The following is a 16,790-nucleotide window of genomic DNA, read 5'->3' on the forward strand; positions in this document are numbered from 1 at the left end:
GGTGGCTAAGTGACATACAGTATGGACACATTTAAAAAATACAGCTACCTAGTATAAGCAAAAGTTGTCTATTTCAGAGATAGCAGAAGTACATAAATTCAATACTCAAGGAAAAGTAATTGCCTGAGAATTTACTCCACTACACGTAAACGCACTATGTATGTGCTTAAATATGCTTTAAGTACAAAAGTACAAGTTATCCAAGAAACCAATTTTTCTGGATATCTATCTAACTGCGCTACTAAAAAACATTATTTTAAAAAGTCTAGTAGTCTAGTCTAGTAGATTATTTTAAAGTCTAGTAGGGTTTTTCTGTTTTCTACAATGTTTAACATTCAACCTTTTTAGCATTAAATAAATGTAAATTATTAAATTTACAATTTACTGGCTGTGTTCAGATGCCTTACAAGCTCATCAAACCTTGTAGGCATTACAAGAAGTAAAATGTTTTAGGCAAATTCAATTTAAATGTACATTAACTTCTTATATTAATTTAAAACATAACATATAAGTTATATTAATTGTTTGACTGGTTGGTTTAGGCATGTCTGAACAGAGAGGACTGAACACTTATTAAGTTTTTGACAAAGCATATTACAAGAAGAATGTTGAATTTTATGGATAAAGAAGAGACCACCTTTAAGTAATGCAAGCAGCTGCCCTGCCATGCTTGTAGTTTCATTTCAAGGGAGCTGTGGCTTTTCAGATGCTAAACAGGACAGGTTTTTTTTATCATAAACAAATAAATAATTGATTTACATTTAAAATAATCCAAAAGTTTTAGCTTCTTATAGCCACTGCTGTAGTGGTTGGCAATATGCTTTGAAATTGAAAAAAATCAACCCAGAGAAATTAGCTTTCTTGTTTTCACAAAGACAAATGTACAAATTGTAACTGAGAAATTAAGTTATTGAAGCAATGGTAAGGAGGTCCTGGACATGGATGCCAAGATTTTACATTAATTAAGTGAATGGGAAGTAGCATTGTTAACATCATTACTTTTGTAGCTTCACTAGCTAGTTGCTACAATTGCTAGTTGCTATCCTGTATATTGTTTATAGTCTACACAAACAAGTGAATACTGCAACCATATTGAATTCAATAAAGGACACCAAAACATTATAAGCTTGTTATCAAAAGACATTGTTATTAGGGTGAAACACAAACCAATTAAGTACACAGTTCGCAACACTTTAAGTATTCAATTTACTTTACTTTAAGTAACCATCAAGCATTGGTGCACTAACCAAACTGCAATTTCATAATTAGCTGCAAATCAGTTTTAAAAAACTAGGACTGGTTGAATTGTTTTATTTCTGTCCTTGCCACATTGGGTACATTAGGTCACAGTATGGTGTGAGTGACAACATAAATGCTTATATTTCCATAAGAAAATCAATGCACTTTTTTTGTCAAGTAAAGTAGGCTTTTATTGTCATTTTAACCATATACAGATCAGTACACAGCGGAACCAAACAACGTTCCTCCAGGACCATACAACATAAATTAACCAAACTAGCAAAGGACTATACAAAAAGACAAAAAGATAACATAAAGTACACTTTTATAAATGTGCAAATATAAACAAACATGACAGGATACAACACAATGTGACAACGTAGCATCAACCAGTGCACAGAGCTAAATTTATGTAGTGCAAATGAATTGTCCATGAGATGGTAAATGCAGTAAACATTTTGTGTTGTTATAGCGTCAAAGAAAAAGTTCTTGTGCAAAAAGCAGTAAATATTTTTTTAAAAACTGTTGTTCAAGAAAAAAAATGTGAACGCAGACTGAAACATAAATTCAGTAGTCTCTGTATTATATTTATTATCAGAATCGAAATCAGAAAGAGTTTTATTGCCAAGTAGCCTTGCACGTACAAGAAATTTGTTTTAGTGACAGAGCTTCCAGAACAAAACAAATGACAAGACAAAAGAGCATGACACACACACAAAAAAAAAAAAAATAAGAAAAAGGTTGACATCAAATGGAGTAGGGTGTGAGATACTTTCAAATAGGTAGTGAGTAAAAGTACAGATTTTTCATCAAAAATGTAGTCAATAGAAATTACATTACAACTGACTTTTCCCGGACAACACACACTAATGCCATGGTAAAGAAAGCTCGCCAGTGGCTCTATTTCATAAGGAGGCTAAGGAGGTTATTGGCATGAAAACCAGATTTCTTAACTCGAATGGATAGCTGAGTAATGTAATAATTAAATAACACACCATGTTTCTGGACACTAAAAAAACTTTACTGTTTAAAAGTATAGCTCTAAGAAAGTGTCAAACACTAAAATCCTTGTTTTAAAGGAAAGCCTGCACGAGTACACCTTACATTTATTTATTAACATTGTGCAATACAATCTTAATATCAATCATGTTAAATGTACAATGTGTGACCATGTGCAATAATACACACACACACACACACTCACTTATGCATATACAGTGGTGTGAAAAACTATTTGCCCCCTTCCTGATTTCTTATTCTTTTGCATGTTTGTCACACAAAATGTTTCTGATCATCAAACACATTTAACTATTAGTCAAAAATAACATAATTGAACACAAAATGCATTTTTTAAATGATGGTTTTTATTATTTAGGGAGAAAAAAAATCCAAACCTACATGGCCCTGTGTGAAAAAGTGATTGCCCCCCTTGTTAAAAAATAACTTAACTGTGGTTTATTACACCTCAGTTCAATTTCTGTAGTCACCCCCAGGCCTGATTACTGCCACACCTGTTTCAATCAAGAAATCACTTAAATAGGAGCTACCTGACACAGAGAAGTAGACCAAAAGCACCTCAAAAGCTAGACATCATGCCAAGATCCAAAGAAATTCAGGAACAAATAACAACAAAAGTAATTGAGATCTATCAGTCTGGTAAAGGTTATAAAGCCATTTCTAAAGTTTTGGAACTCCAGCGAACCACAGTGAGAGCCATTATCCACGAATGGCAAAAACATGGAACAGTGGTGAAGTGGCCGGCCGACCAAAATTACTCCAAGAGTGCAGAGACAACTCATCCGAGAGGCCACAAAAGACCCCAGGACAACATCTAAAGAACTGCAGGCCTCACTTGCCTCAATTAAGGTCTGTGTACACGACTTCACCATAAGAAAGAGACTGGGCAAAAACGGCCTGCATGGATTTCCAAGGCGCAAACCACTTTTAAGCAAAAAGAACATTAAGGCTCGTCTCAATTTTGCTAAAAAAACATCTCAATGATTGCCAAGACTTTTGGGAAAATACCTTGTGGACCGACGAGACAAAAGTTGAACTTTTTGGAAGGTGCGTGTCCCGTTACATCTGGCGTAAAAGTAACACAGCATTTCAGAAAAAGAACATCATACCAACAGTAAAATATGGTGGTGGTAGTGTGATGGTCTAGGGTTGTTTTGCTGCTTCAGGACCTGGAAGGCTTGCTGTGATAGATGGAACCATGAATTCTACTGTCTACCAAAAAATCCTGAAGGAGGATGTCCGGCCATCTGTTCATCAACTCAAGCTGAAGCGATCTTGGGTGCTGCAGCAGGACAATGACCCAAAACACACCAGCAAATCCACCTCTGAATAGTTGAAGAAAAACAAAATGAAGACTTTGGAGTGGCCTAGTCAAAGTCCTGACCTGAATCCTATTGAGATGTTGTGGCATGACCTTAAAAAGGCAGTTCATGCTAGAAAACCCTCAAATAAAGCTAAATTACAACAATTCTGCAAAGATGAGTGGGCCAAAATTCTTCCAAAGCGCTGTAAAAGACTCGTTGCAAGTTATCGCAAACGCTTGATTGCAGTTATTGCTGCTAAGGGTGGCCCAACCAGTTATTAGGCTCAGGGGGCAATTACTTTTTCACACAGGGCCATGTAGGTTTGGATTTTTTTCTCCCTAAATAATAAAAACCATCATTTAAAAACTGCATTTTGTGTTTACTTGTGTTATCTTTGACTAATAGTTAAATGTGTTTGATGATCAGAAACATTTTGTGTGACAAACATGCAAAAGAATAAGAAATTAGGAAGGGGGCAAATAGTTTTTCACACCACTGTACATACTACATACATACATACATACACATCTTGTACACACACACACACACACACACATACAAGTTGACTGTTTTTTCTTGACCTAAGCCTTTCATTGTATTGTTGGCCCTGTATTGACATGGATATGACAAATAAACTTGAACTTAAACTTGGAATTTGAACTAAAATGCTCAAGTGAAGTACAAAAAAATGTGGGAGGTTATTAAGTACATGTACTTTGTTACTGTACATTAGTACAAATTTCACTTTTATGTACTTCATTTAGGTTTTATTATAGGATACTTTTTACTTTTACTCCTATTATAAGTACAGCAAATATCTGTACTCCTACTTAACTACATTTCTGCATGGCATTGCATTACCTAACTACATTGTTTTATAGCAGGCATTACTAAATCGCAGACCATGGTCCAGACCGAGTGACACTTTTTTTTTTTCGACCCTGGTGCTTTCTGCTAAATGAGAATAAATAAAATACCAGCAATTTAGAAAATTTTCTCTCAAGATAGGTGTGGCAATACGCATTACTTAACAAAGTTGATCAGTGCAATAGTTTATTGTGTATGGACAGAGTATGATTAGGAAACAGTAGACTATAAAAACTGAACCTACAAAGATGAATGGAACAGTTTGAGGATCAATTTGTGCTTATTCTTCCTATGAGAGGTTTCCCTCATAATTTCCGAAACCATGGTGATAATAAAAAGCATCCAAGGTGAGGGCAATTAAAATACCCTAATAGAGAACCCAGTATGACAAAGCAACCAGAGTCCTTTCACATTCATTCACAGCCCGGCAGCATGCAAATAAAGATTTGCTAAAGATTTATTGAAGATTGTTGTTTGTATTACCTTCAAATACAAGAAAATATACAAAGCTATTAAAGATCATATGGACCACATGTTTATGTAGTTGCTGAAAACTGGCAATAAATATTATTGAAATGCTATGGAAATGTTACATTTACTATTATTTATAGACTTAGAATGACTGCATATTTAGAGATCTGAATCTTAACGCAAACATGAAATTCGGACCTTGATGGAAGAAAATTTCATTTGACAGGAACTTTTAAATTTTTTATTTAAAAATTGCTATAAAGTATTTGAATTATTATTATTATTATTATTATGTTCACAACAGGGAGAGAGAGAGAGAGAGAGATTTCTTATATAATTCTATATAATATTATTCTGATCATATAAAACTCATATTCTTTTATTTTTCCTTGTTTTTGGCTAGCTTTGGCCAGCTTATATGAAACATTGATCTTATACATTTCACTTACAGTACATAGTTTAGAGTAGCATGGAGATAACACAGCTTATCATGCTAACATACGTAGCTTAGCACAAACATGTTAGCTCCCGGTGTCTAAGCTAATGCCTTATTGTCACGGCGTGCGCCCAAATCTAATATCGCTTCTCGCTAACTCCGAAGCTCACTAGCTAGGCGGCCTCCCCTTCTGCAGGTGTGCGAAGGAGCGGGGCCGCGGAATTTGGCACGGCTGGTGAGCCATCTACATTAATGATCCCGTGCTTCTCCCCGCGCTATAAAACACAGAGGAGAGCTGTAGTGTTCTATGTCAGTAAACAGTCACATGACTGAACAAATGTATGCCTCAGTGCTATTGGTTTATACAGTATATCAGGCAGTCGGATCTAAGCATGCGTAACCCCCAGTTTCAAACATGCTGATGTTAAGCTAGAATGTGCTCATGTTCTGTGATTAAGCAACTGCGAGTAAAAACTTTTTGTTAGGCAAGTTATGCGTGCGTCCTGAGCCTTTATCTGCACCTGACTAAGGGAGTGAAACACACGAAGAGCGTAGCTCAGGGTCTATTGGGAGACTGGACTCAACAAGCGGCGTGTACGATGCGCGCGCTAAACGCGGAAGTTTTCAAGAAACGCAAATTGTTTTCAAGAAAAAACAGAGACAATGCATTATTTGCGCACTGGATGTATTTTATTGCCTTTCACCTTTCAGGTGATCGTCTGATTAATAAAAATGTTGACATGTTTCCCAACTTCGCTGACTGTGTGACAGGAATAAATGTCTCTCCTTTGATTAATACAGTCGTATAGGGACTAAAACAACAATTCGGCCGTTATTTTGCTGAGGATTTCAGTTCATTAGCTTGGGTCAAAGATCCCTTTATCTGCCCAGGAAAAGACCTTCCAGTGCGACACGAGACTCAGCTTATACAGCTCTTCCTCTCTGTCGTCATTTTGGTTGAGCGTGATGCCTGAATATCCTCAGTTATTTGACGCCGCCGTAAAATTACTTCTTCCATTCGCCTCAACTTATCTGTGCGAGGCCGGGTTTTCAAAATTGACGGCTATGAAAACAAAGTACCGAGATCGGCTCCAGGTGGAAGATGACCTGAGGCTTGCGCTGTCCAACACTGAACCGCGAATTGCGCTTCTTTGGCTGAGACGCAGACGCACCGACGCATCCTGCGTCCCAATTCGTATAATATCTACCTACTGAATATTATTTAGGGCGGATAGTATGCGAATGCTTGTAGAATGCAACAAATGAGTTAAATGCAGCATACTTCACACTTAAACTAATACTTATACGTTATTTAGCGTTTACACGTTACAAATCATACTACTTTAAGTTCTCTTGTTCGAAATAGTCAACAATTTTGATAACATGTTCCATAACTGTCTAGCCATCTGGCATTGTATATAGTTGTATAAAACTCATAAAAGTTATTTTAAAAATCATAAAAGTTAAGTATAAAAAACTAAATGCAAAAAGTAATAAAAATCTATTTGTCTGTCTGTCTAATTATATAGTTTTTTAAAACTCGTAATAGTTATTTTGAAAATTATAAAAGCTAAGAATAGTATGAGAAAAAATACAAAAAAAGTTTTTAAAAATCTATCTATCTATCTATCTATCTATCTATCTATCTATCTATCTGTCTGTCTGTCTATATATCAAAGGATTTATAAGGTGTGTGTATGGGGTGGAGGAGTGGGGTGGCACATGATAGGGGTGGTTTAAGAGGACTTTAGTTCCAAAAGGTTGAGAACCTCTGGGGTAATGGATCAAGCCCCAGGGACTTCAAAGAGGCGAGTACGCCTTTGATCCCCGTGATGAGGTCTTTATAAATTAATAAATTACCCTTTTTTCCCGTAAGACCCAGTGTTCGTGCTTTATGGTCCCGCCCGTGCAAAAAAGGGTTGAACCCGTTACACTTATGTAGACTACAGATGTGCGTCAGTTTCAGCTGTGGTGTAAATGTTCTAATGTATTTCACTCAGTTTTGGATATCTTTAGCTTATGGTAGCTATTTGGTTTAGATTTTAGTTAGCTTATGATACTGTTATTTAGCACAAACACGTCAGCTAAAATACTGCCTTATGTAGCTAACAAAATTTCCTGATATTCAGGTAAAAAAAAAAGTATAAGTTGTTGTATGACATTACAAAAGCTTGTGTTGTATTTATGCATAGTCATAAGTGATTATATACATTCGTCTTTTATTTTGTGTTATCATGCCCCCTTTTTTTAATAAACAGGTGTAACAGTGATAGAAAGCAAATGTAAGCAGGCGAGATTTAGACAGCCCATCACTTGAAAAAACAGACTGATGGTGACACTCTGCGATTCCTGCCCGCATTGGAAGCTGGACCACAACTAGGGTCTGGATTTGGGATGGATCTCTTGTATGTTTAAAGAGGATGAACGGACAATAGGTCTCCGTCTGCACCTGTGGCTGCGTACAATCAGCACATGGACTGACCTCGGGTGACAGAAATATTGCCACTGCCCTATGGGATTTATAAAAATATCTTATTTAGCTTTTCATCCAATGATGTAAGCCATTTGCACACATAAAAATTTATTTAAAGCAATTAATGACCATAAAATTAAGTGTATTGTGCATGTAGCGTTTACTATCCACTGCCCACGATAAATTTTAGCTGGGAATAGCAACAGCTATGACTTGCCAAAGCAGTCGTTTAAGAGTTTACCAGATATGTATAATCACTGTGTTTGCTCACATCTCGTTACAGTGTTTTTGATGCTTTTCATTTCCTTTCTGCTCTGAAAGAATGTTCGGTAAATGCAATGCAAATGCAATTGGTGAAAAGTGGGTAAAGAATAAATGAGTAAAACAAATTTAAACTGTATTGTGAACAGTTCGTGAAAGAAAATATTGTACATAGAAAATTGTATTTTATATACTATACAATTTTAGTGTGATTGTATTTTGTGAAAGGTTTTTCAGAAGTGTTTTATAGTCTAAATATTTGTTTATTGTAAACCTGAAAGATTTTTACAGAATACTTCACTGTAATCTTAGGCAGTGTTCAAACATGCATTCGATTCATTTTGATAATCATAATTGATTTGGCTATTGTCTTATTCAATAAAAAATAACATTTTTTTACTTTATTGTTCACAAGGGGACACATCAGACACCATTAAGGTACAAAAGGGCTTGTCACTGTGATGGTACCTTCAAGGACAAGATTTTTACCTTACTCCATTAGTACAAAACTGTACCTTTATTTCAGAGAGTAAGGGGGGAAAGCTGTCCAAACCTACCTGGCCCTATCTGAAAAAGTGAAGGAGCAGTGATTACTTATATTTTTTGGAAAGATGAGTTAAATTTCACTTGCCACATCCAGGCCTGACAAGTTGATTCAAGAAATCATTTAAATAAAACTTGGCTGACAAAGTGAAGCACACTAAACACATCATGCCACGATCTAAAAAAAATTTAAGAACAGATGAGAAACAAAGTAATTATTAGTCTAGAAAGGGTTACCAAGCTATGTATATGGCTTTGGGTGTCCAGTGAACCATGGTGAGAGCCATTATCCACAAATGGAGAAAACTTGGAGCTTTGTTGAACCTTCTCAGGAGTGACTTGCCTACCAAAATTATTACAAAAGCACAACAAAGACTTATCCAGGCAGACTGTAGGCCTCAATTGCTTCAGTTAAGGTTAATATTTATTATTTAACCATAAAAAAGAACCTGTGCAAAAATGGCATCAATGGGAGAGTTCTAATGTGAAAGCCACTGCTGTCCACGAAGAACACAAAAGCTTATTTCACATTTGCCAAAAAAACATTTTGATTATCTAAAAAGACTTTTAGACAAATATTCTGTAAACTCTGTAACACACCAGCAAGTCCATCTCTGAATGGCTTTAAAATAAAGTAAAATAAAATAAAATAAGTCAAAGTCTGGACTTAAATCTGATTAAGGTGCTGTGGCAGCTTAAAAGGCCTTTTACTGAAAAACTTCCAGTGTTGCAGTTAAAACAATTGTGAAGAGTGGGCCAAAGTTCCTTTACAGCAATGTGAAAGACTCATTGCCAGTTGCTGCAAAAGTTTGATTGCAGTTGTTGCTGCCAAGGGTCGCTCAACCAGTTAGGTTAAGGGGAAATAACTTTTTTACATAGGGCCAGAAGGATTTGAACAGCTTTTTTCCCCTTAATAAATGAAATCATCATTTAAAAATAATTTTGTATTTACTCAGGTTATCTTTGTGCAATATTAAAAAAAAATGTTTGATGATCTAAATAAGTGTGCCAAATATGCAAAAAAAAAAAAAAAAAAATCAGGATCTATTTAAATTGGCTTGACATGATATAACAGTTGCAAATACTAAGCCCAGTGTAACTTCAGAACAGTGTTAATTTTTATTTATTGTTCATAAATCCATACAATCATTGTGTTCATTGTAATCATTGAAATGGATGGATGTCCTGGTTTAACAACAGCAGCTGAGCTCTGATTCGATTGTATAGTTACTCCCTCTAGTGGTGTGTGCGTGTGCAGGTGTTTATGTGTGTGTTCCCCTTAACTCTCCTAGCTCTGAAAGAATATGGTTTATATCTTAACAAAAGTGCAGGGATATTCAGTCTCCTCGCGCAGATTCAAAACAAGACTTATTTCTCTCTCGCTTTTGTCTTTTAGTAAACTCGTTGAAACAAAGACACGATGCTGGGCAAATATAGAAAACGCAAATACCTTTATAGGACTTATCTATACTATGATAGACGTGATATTAATTCATTCTACTTACATTCATTCTACTTAAGGATTCATTATTGCATATAACTCAATGCTTCCCTTGTGTATTTATGTAAGGTCAGTGCTAGCTACATCTCTGTGATACTCACACTTATAATCAATACTCACACAACTCACACACATAGCCAATATGCATGCATTCCTACAAAAGTAGTCAGTCCCGCTTTCTGTATTTGCCCAGGAAGGATCTATTTTTAAAGATAATACACAAATATCGAAAAGACATTCAGTTGTTTTAAAAGAATATTAGTTTAATTCTACAAGTTCGTAAAAAGACATAAAATGAGAGAGAACCCGTGAACGTCCTTGTTCGTGCACAGAGCGTTAGTTAGTGGGTAACAGACTATGATGCATATAATCAAAACTTTCCAATACACTTAATAATTTTATGACTTAATATTTAATGTATACAATTGTTGAAAAATGTTGATTTATAATAACCCCCAAAATTTGGTTCAATTTTGATTGGTGGATTTCGATGTTTTAAGTGAGCTTTTTCCTCAATACTGTATGTTTTAAATTGCTCGTTTGAGATTGCTTGTTTGAGCTCATTTCTCTGTAAAGCTTGTTTCGGATGACGTCTATTTTGGAAAATAAAATTTAACAGAGACCAAGTTAATGAGTGTCCTCATAGAAAATAATAACCCACTGAAGTATAAAAAAAATTGAATAAATAACAGGATTTAGTGTTTGTGGTCATGGATAATGTGTATCAAAACGTGCAAAATACCTAGCACTCGTTCGTATTGCTCTAAATTTTGTGTGATATATAGGCACACCGATCAGCCATAACATTATGACCACCTGCCTAATATTGAGTAGGTCCACTGCCATAATAGCGTTGTGTGTACGGTGTGTTTTCACACTTTCCTATCACAACCAGCATGAGCCTTTTTAACAAATACACGGGCCTTTGTGGTCTTTTCGCCACATATGCATCAGTGAGCCTTGGCCACCCACGATCCTGTCACCAGTACACTGGTTTGCCTTTCTTGGATTACTTTTGATAGGTCCTGACTACTACAAACTAGGAACATCCCTCAAAATTTTGTTCCTTGTCAAAGTCACTAAAATTCTAATACTTTTTAATTTTTTTAAGCTTCCAACAAATTAACCACAGAAAAAGGTTTACTTGCTGCTTAATATAGCTATCCAAACTACTTTTAGCTGCAAGTGTAATGAGATATTGAAAATGTAGTTATTGTGAGAAGGGCCAAATTGTAATGGCTAGACAACTGGTTTAGAGCAACTCCAAAACTGCTGCTCTTTTGAGATGTTCCCAAGCTGCAGTGGTCAAGGCATAATAAAAGTGATCCACCTTTATTCCAATAGAAAAGTGTCAAAACACATAGGGCTTTACTGTTTTGGTGGCAAAGAGGAGACCCACTCAGTATTAGGCGGTTGGTCATAATGTTATGGCTGACTACAGCACTACAAGCACTCTAGGTGCAGAGCGCAGCATAAGCTTTGAGTGGTGCTATTGCTATCTTTACTTGGATATTTGCTTCCATTGTGTATTGTGCAGTAAAAAAGGGTGGAGACGGTTTGGGTACTGTGAGATTTTAGTAAGGCTGAGTACGTGCCTAAATCGATGTCTGTGAGTGCATTAAATACCGATCATGTCACGATTTCAAATTCAAATTCAAATTTTATTTGTCACATGCACAGTCATCCATAGTACGATATGCAATGAAATACTTAGACAACTGCTCGTGACCTTAAAATAAAAGATTATGAATAGGAAATAAATATGAAAAAGAAAATAGAAGGTAGGCCTAAATTTAACTAAGAGAGAATAAAATTAAATATGAAATTAAATAAAATAACTGTACAGTACAAAAAATACACGATATAAGACAATATATGAAAACAATAAAGAACAATAAGAAATACAGCTGCACAAAGTAGATATAGATTTTGTGGAATTTTTGTGTGGAATTAAGTTAGATATAAATGGTAATAAAAATGGAAATGTCCAGGGGCAATCCACATATTTAAAGTGTCTTGTGCGTGCAAATATGCTACAAAGTGATTTATTTACAGTGGCCTGTGATAGAGTGATTTAACTAATGACCACGAAAGTGCAGTTGTGCAGTGGCCACTAGTGTAAATGAATGTCCAGAATGTGTAGAGTGAGTGCAAAAACGTATGTGTGGATGTGCAAAATGAATCTGGGCCAGGTTTCTCGAAAGCTTCTTATCGCTAAGTTCAATTCAATTCAATTTTATTTATATAGGTGCTTTTAACAATGGTCAATGTCTCAAAGCAGCTTCACAAAACTGAAAGAAAAAATTTTTTTTTGGAAGTGTGTATGTGTGAGAAAAATGTGTCTAGATAATAACGAGATGAATGAATGATGAATATAATGTCTCTGATGAGCAACCCAAGGGTAATGGCTACAGTGGCAAGGAAAAACTCCATGAGATGGCAATAGGAAGAAACCTTGAGAGGAACCAGACTCAACAGGGAAGCCATCCTCATTTGGGTGATAACCGATAGAAATGATATAACATCATGTGTGTTATGCAGCTGAAAGTTCAATATAACAGAAATTCTTTAAATTAACATGAAGTCCAGTTCAGGGATGAGTCAGTATGTGCAAAGGGCAGATGGGGTCTGGATCACTGGAAGCACAGGAGCAACATTTGTAGCTCCAAACCATCATGAAGCAGAATCTATCTGGAGCTAGTCCTTTGCTGGATGCCTCAGGAACCTTGCAGGGTTGGCCTTTGTCTATTAAAGCTTGCACAATCTCCAGATGCCTCAATATATCATGTTAAACATAGATTGCTTACTATATGTGTTTTGTGAAAGTTGTATGTGACGAATATACTAAACCAGGTAATTCTGCAGTCACATGATTTCTCCAAAAGCATTGTTAAGAAAGCAAGTTTAAATCACCTTTACTGGTAGATGCAGTGTGAACGATACATTTGTGTATATTGTCAAACTGTAGTTGTAGATAATTAGTTTAAGTTTTAAGCTTCGTTTTTTTTTCAAGAAGTGAAGAAAGTCAGGCAGAAGAGATTCAATAGTAGATATTTATGTGTTTTTATTAAACATTTTTTTTCTTACCTCCTTAGAGCAAAGTCGTAATTTTAACGTATTTTAAAAACATTTAAGGACATTGAAAAGATGGGCTAAATGCAGTCGAAAGTAAAAGACTAAAATATTTCGGGTTTTGGCCGTTGAAATGACGACTATACGAAGATGGCTCTTCTGGTCGGTTCATTTATGTAGGTGACTTCATAATAAATAAAGTTTTTAAAAAAAAACTTTACAAGAAGAAGCAGAAGTGTATTTTTTATGATAACACTATGATTAATAAAATTATTATTTACATATGTATTTACATTTTAATATAATAGATTTTTAATACAATACAATTCACCTATTCAAACACAGTCAATAGTTAAGTCCAATTATAATCAATATTTATAATAAATAAAAAGGATAGACATATTGTAACTGTTTTTATAATAGTTTTTTAACTAGCAAAGCTATTTTAAAAAAGAGAAAGAGACAGCAGTTTACTGCAACATTTCTGTGGACCACCAACGTAAAGCAAATAGTAAAAATTGTCTACTGCAACATTGTAAAATATATGATTGGAGTAAAGTAATGAGCTGTTTTTGTGTCTGGAGCTGTCCATGGTGCTAATACAGATTTTAGCAGTTTATTATGTTGATGCTTGTAACATAGAACGCCTTAGAGTTTTCAAATTATATTTCACCTCTTTAAAGAGATTTACTCTTTGCTGTCATATATTCTGCTGTTAGACTCTAAGTGCCGCTGTTGATCTAGGATTTTTTTAATCGTGATGTCAGTCTGTAAGCCACACCTTTGACTTTGTCTAACCAGACTTTTTCTCACGGAGGAAAAACTGAAGCATTCTTCAGTCAAAATATAAAAGCGTATATCATCTAGGAGTATCCACAGGAAAATACTTTGGATTTTATAAATTGATTTACATATTTCCTGTTCTGGATTTGTATCATGGCTTTTCAGATATTGTTTATAATATCTCGATATTGCAGCTCTATGATGAATGCGTTTTTGTTCATCATTTTGTCGAGCTGTTTTGTTACTGGACAAATTCGTTACTCTGTCCCTGAAGAAACGAAAAAGGGTTCGCTGATTGGAAACATCGCACAAGATTTGGGACTGGATTTAAAAAGGCTGCAGACTGGTCGAGCCCGCATCGTGTCCGGAGAAAGCATGCAGTATGCAGAGCTAAAACAAGACAAAGGAACTCTAGTCGTGAAGGAGAGAATCGACAGGGAAGAGCTTTGTGGCGACATTACTCCCTGCAGCATTGGTTTCGAAATTATTTTAGAAAATCCGATTGAATTGCATCGTATTATTATAGAGGTACTTGATGTGAACGACCACCCACCGACATTTCAGAAAGGGCATTTAAATTTTGAAATCAGTGAATCTGCCCTTCTAGGATCGCGCTTTGTTTTGGATAGTGCAGATGATCCTGATGCAGAACAAAATTCTCTACAGAGTTATTTTCTGACTCCAAATGATTATTTTGTTTTAAAGGTGCATTCTAATCCTGATGGTAAATACGCAGAAATGGTGATACAGAAAGCTTTGGACAGAGAGGAGCAGCCTACACTCTCTCTAAAGCTGATTGCTGTTGATGGCGGGAATCCACAGAAGTCTGGCACTGTTAATATAGATGTAACTGTGTTAGATGTAAATGATAACGCACCCGTTTTTAACCAGACAGTGTACAGGGCTTCGGTGGTCGAGAACACATCAAAGGGGACATACATAACACGTGTTAATGCAACCGACGCTGACAGTGGGTCAAACGGCGAGATTACGTTTTGTTTTTCTAAAATTAAAGGAAACGCTGTAGACATTTTCAGTATTGATGAAAATTCAGGAATGGTTTACGTAAAAGGCCAGGTTGATTATGAAAAAGACAAAAAATATGAAATTAGAGTTGAGGCGAAAGATCAGGGAGGATTAACTGACTCCTGTAAGATAATTATCGAGGTACTGGATGTAAATGACAACGAACCAGTAATCACCATCATGTCGTTCAGCACTTTTGTTTCAGAGGATTCTCCTCCCGGGACTACGGTGGCAGTTTTTAAAATTAAAGACTACGATTCAGATGTTAATGGACTAGTGACATGTAGTGTAAATGAAGGGATGCCATTTGAAATACGATCTTCAATATCAGACTATTACAATTTAATCAGTGAGGCCTATTTTGATCGTGAAACTGTACCAGAATATAACGTTACTATAACAGCCACCGATTCTGGCTCGCCTCCTCTTTCAAGTTCTGCTACTTTACGTCTCACCATATCTGATGTGAATGACAATGCACCGTTATTTGAAATGCAAACATACTCGGTTTATTTTCCTGAGAATAACGCTCCCGGTTTGTCTCTTTTCACTGTAAGTGCCAGAGACTCGGATTGGCATCAGAATTCTCGAGTTTCCTATTTTCTTGTAGAGCAACAAATTGATGGAACACCTGTTACTTCTTTAGTATCCATTAACGCAGAAACTGGAGTGTTGCAGGCGAGACACTCATTCGATTATGAACAACTTAAACGCTTCACCTTTTACATTACAGCTCAAGATGGCGGTTCCCCTCCTTTGACTAGTAATGCGACAATTCATATTTTCATACAAGACCAGAATGACAACACGCCTCAGATTCTGTATCCGGTACAAACTGGTGGCTCTATGGTGGCTGAAATAGTTTCTCGTTCAGCAGAGGTGGGCTATCTAGTGACTAAAGTGGTGGCTGTGGATGTGGACTCTGGACAGAATGCCTGGCTCTCATATAAACTGCAGAAAGCGACAGACAGGGCGCTGTTTGAAGTGGGCTTACAGAATGGAGAAATAAGAACTGTGCGCCAAGTCACTGATAAAGATGCTGTGAAACAGAAACTCACTGTTATAGTGGAGGACAACGGACAGCCCTCTCGTTCAGCTACAGTCAATATTAACGTGGCTGTGGCGGACACCCCTGAAGCGCTCACCGAGTTCACTGACATTGAGCATAACTATGAATACAATGATAGTCTAACATTTTATCTCGTGCTGGCCCTGATCATCGTTTCGTTTCTATTTATCGCGACCATCATAGCTATACTGTCAGTGAAATGCTACAGATGGAGACGTGAGCGGATGTTTTACAAATCTACTGGAAATCTCCCAGTTATTCCGTATTATCCACCTCTTTACGCAGATGTAGGGGGAACAGGAACTTTACAGCATATGTACAATTATGAAACTTACAGAACCACTGACTCTCGAAAGAGTGATGTGAAATATGCCAGACCTTCTGCTGAGAGCATCATCAGTCTGGGTACCGCTGGAACACAAACACTGACTCATGCGAAAAAGGACAACCTTACTAGTGATTCTGAGCATCAGGTAAGGATTTTGCTTTTTAAATGCATGTAGAGTACCAATCAAAATTTTGCACACACTTGGACACATTTTTCCTGATATATAATTATTTCTACATTGCACAACAATGCTGATGGCATCCAAAATATGCAGTACCCTCCTGTGAACTGTACTAGTTTTGCTCTGTAAAGCGTTCATAGCAACTCTAATCTGATGTTCTGTTACCTAGTGATTTTTAACACTGGTAACTCTAAATCTACTTCTCTTCTGCAGCAGAGG

At 36.2% G+C, this 16,790-nt stretch overlaps 1 protein-coding gene across 2 annotated transcripts in view; it reads left to right on the forward strand.

Moving 5' to 3' along the window:
• Window positions 1–14,153: 14,153 nt before the first annotated feature.
• Window positions 14,154–16,790, forward strand: part of LOC128543731 (protocadherin gamma-A11-like) — a 75,334-nt gene continuing 72,697 nt past the window's right edge. For both annotated transcript variants that reach the window (XM_053513981.1, XM_053513982.1), the window contains exon 1: window positions 14,154–16,535. In XM_053513981.1, coding sequence (XP_053369956.1) covers window positions 14,166–16,535 — 2,370 coding nt within the window. In that variant the 5' untranslated portion in view covers window positions 14,154–14,165. The remainder of the gene's footprint in view (window positions 16,536–16,790) is intronic.

This window comes from Clarias gariepinus, chromosome 2, assembly GCF_024256425.1.
Source record: "Clarias gariepinus isolate MV-2021 ecotype Netherlands chromosome 2, CGAR_prim_01v2, whole genome shotgun sequence".
Lineage (NCBI taxonomy): Eukaryota > Metazoa > Chordata > Actinopteri > Siluriformes > Clariidae > Clarias > Clarias gariepinus.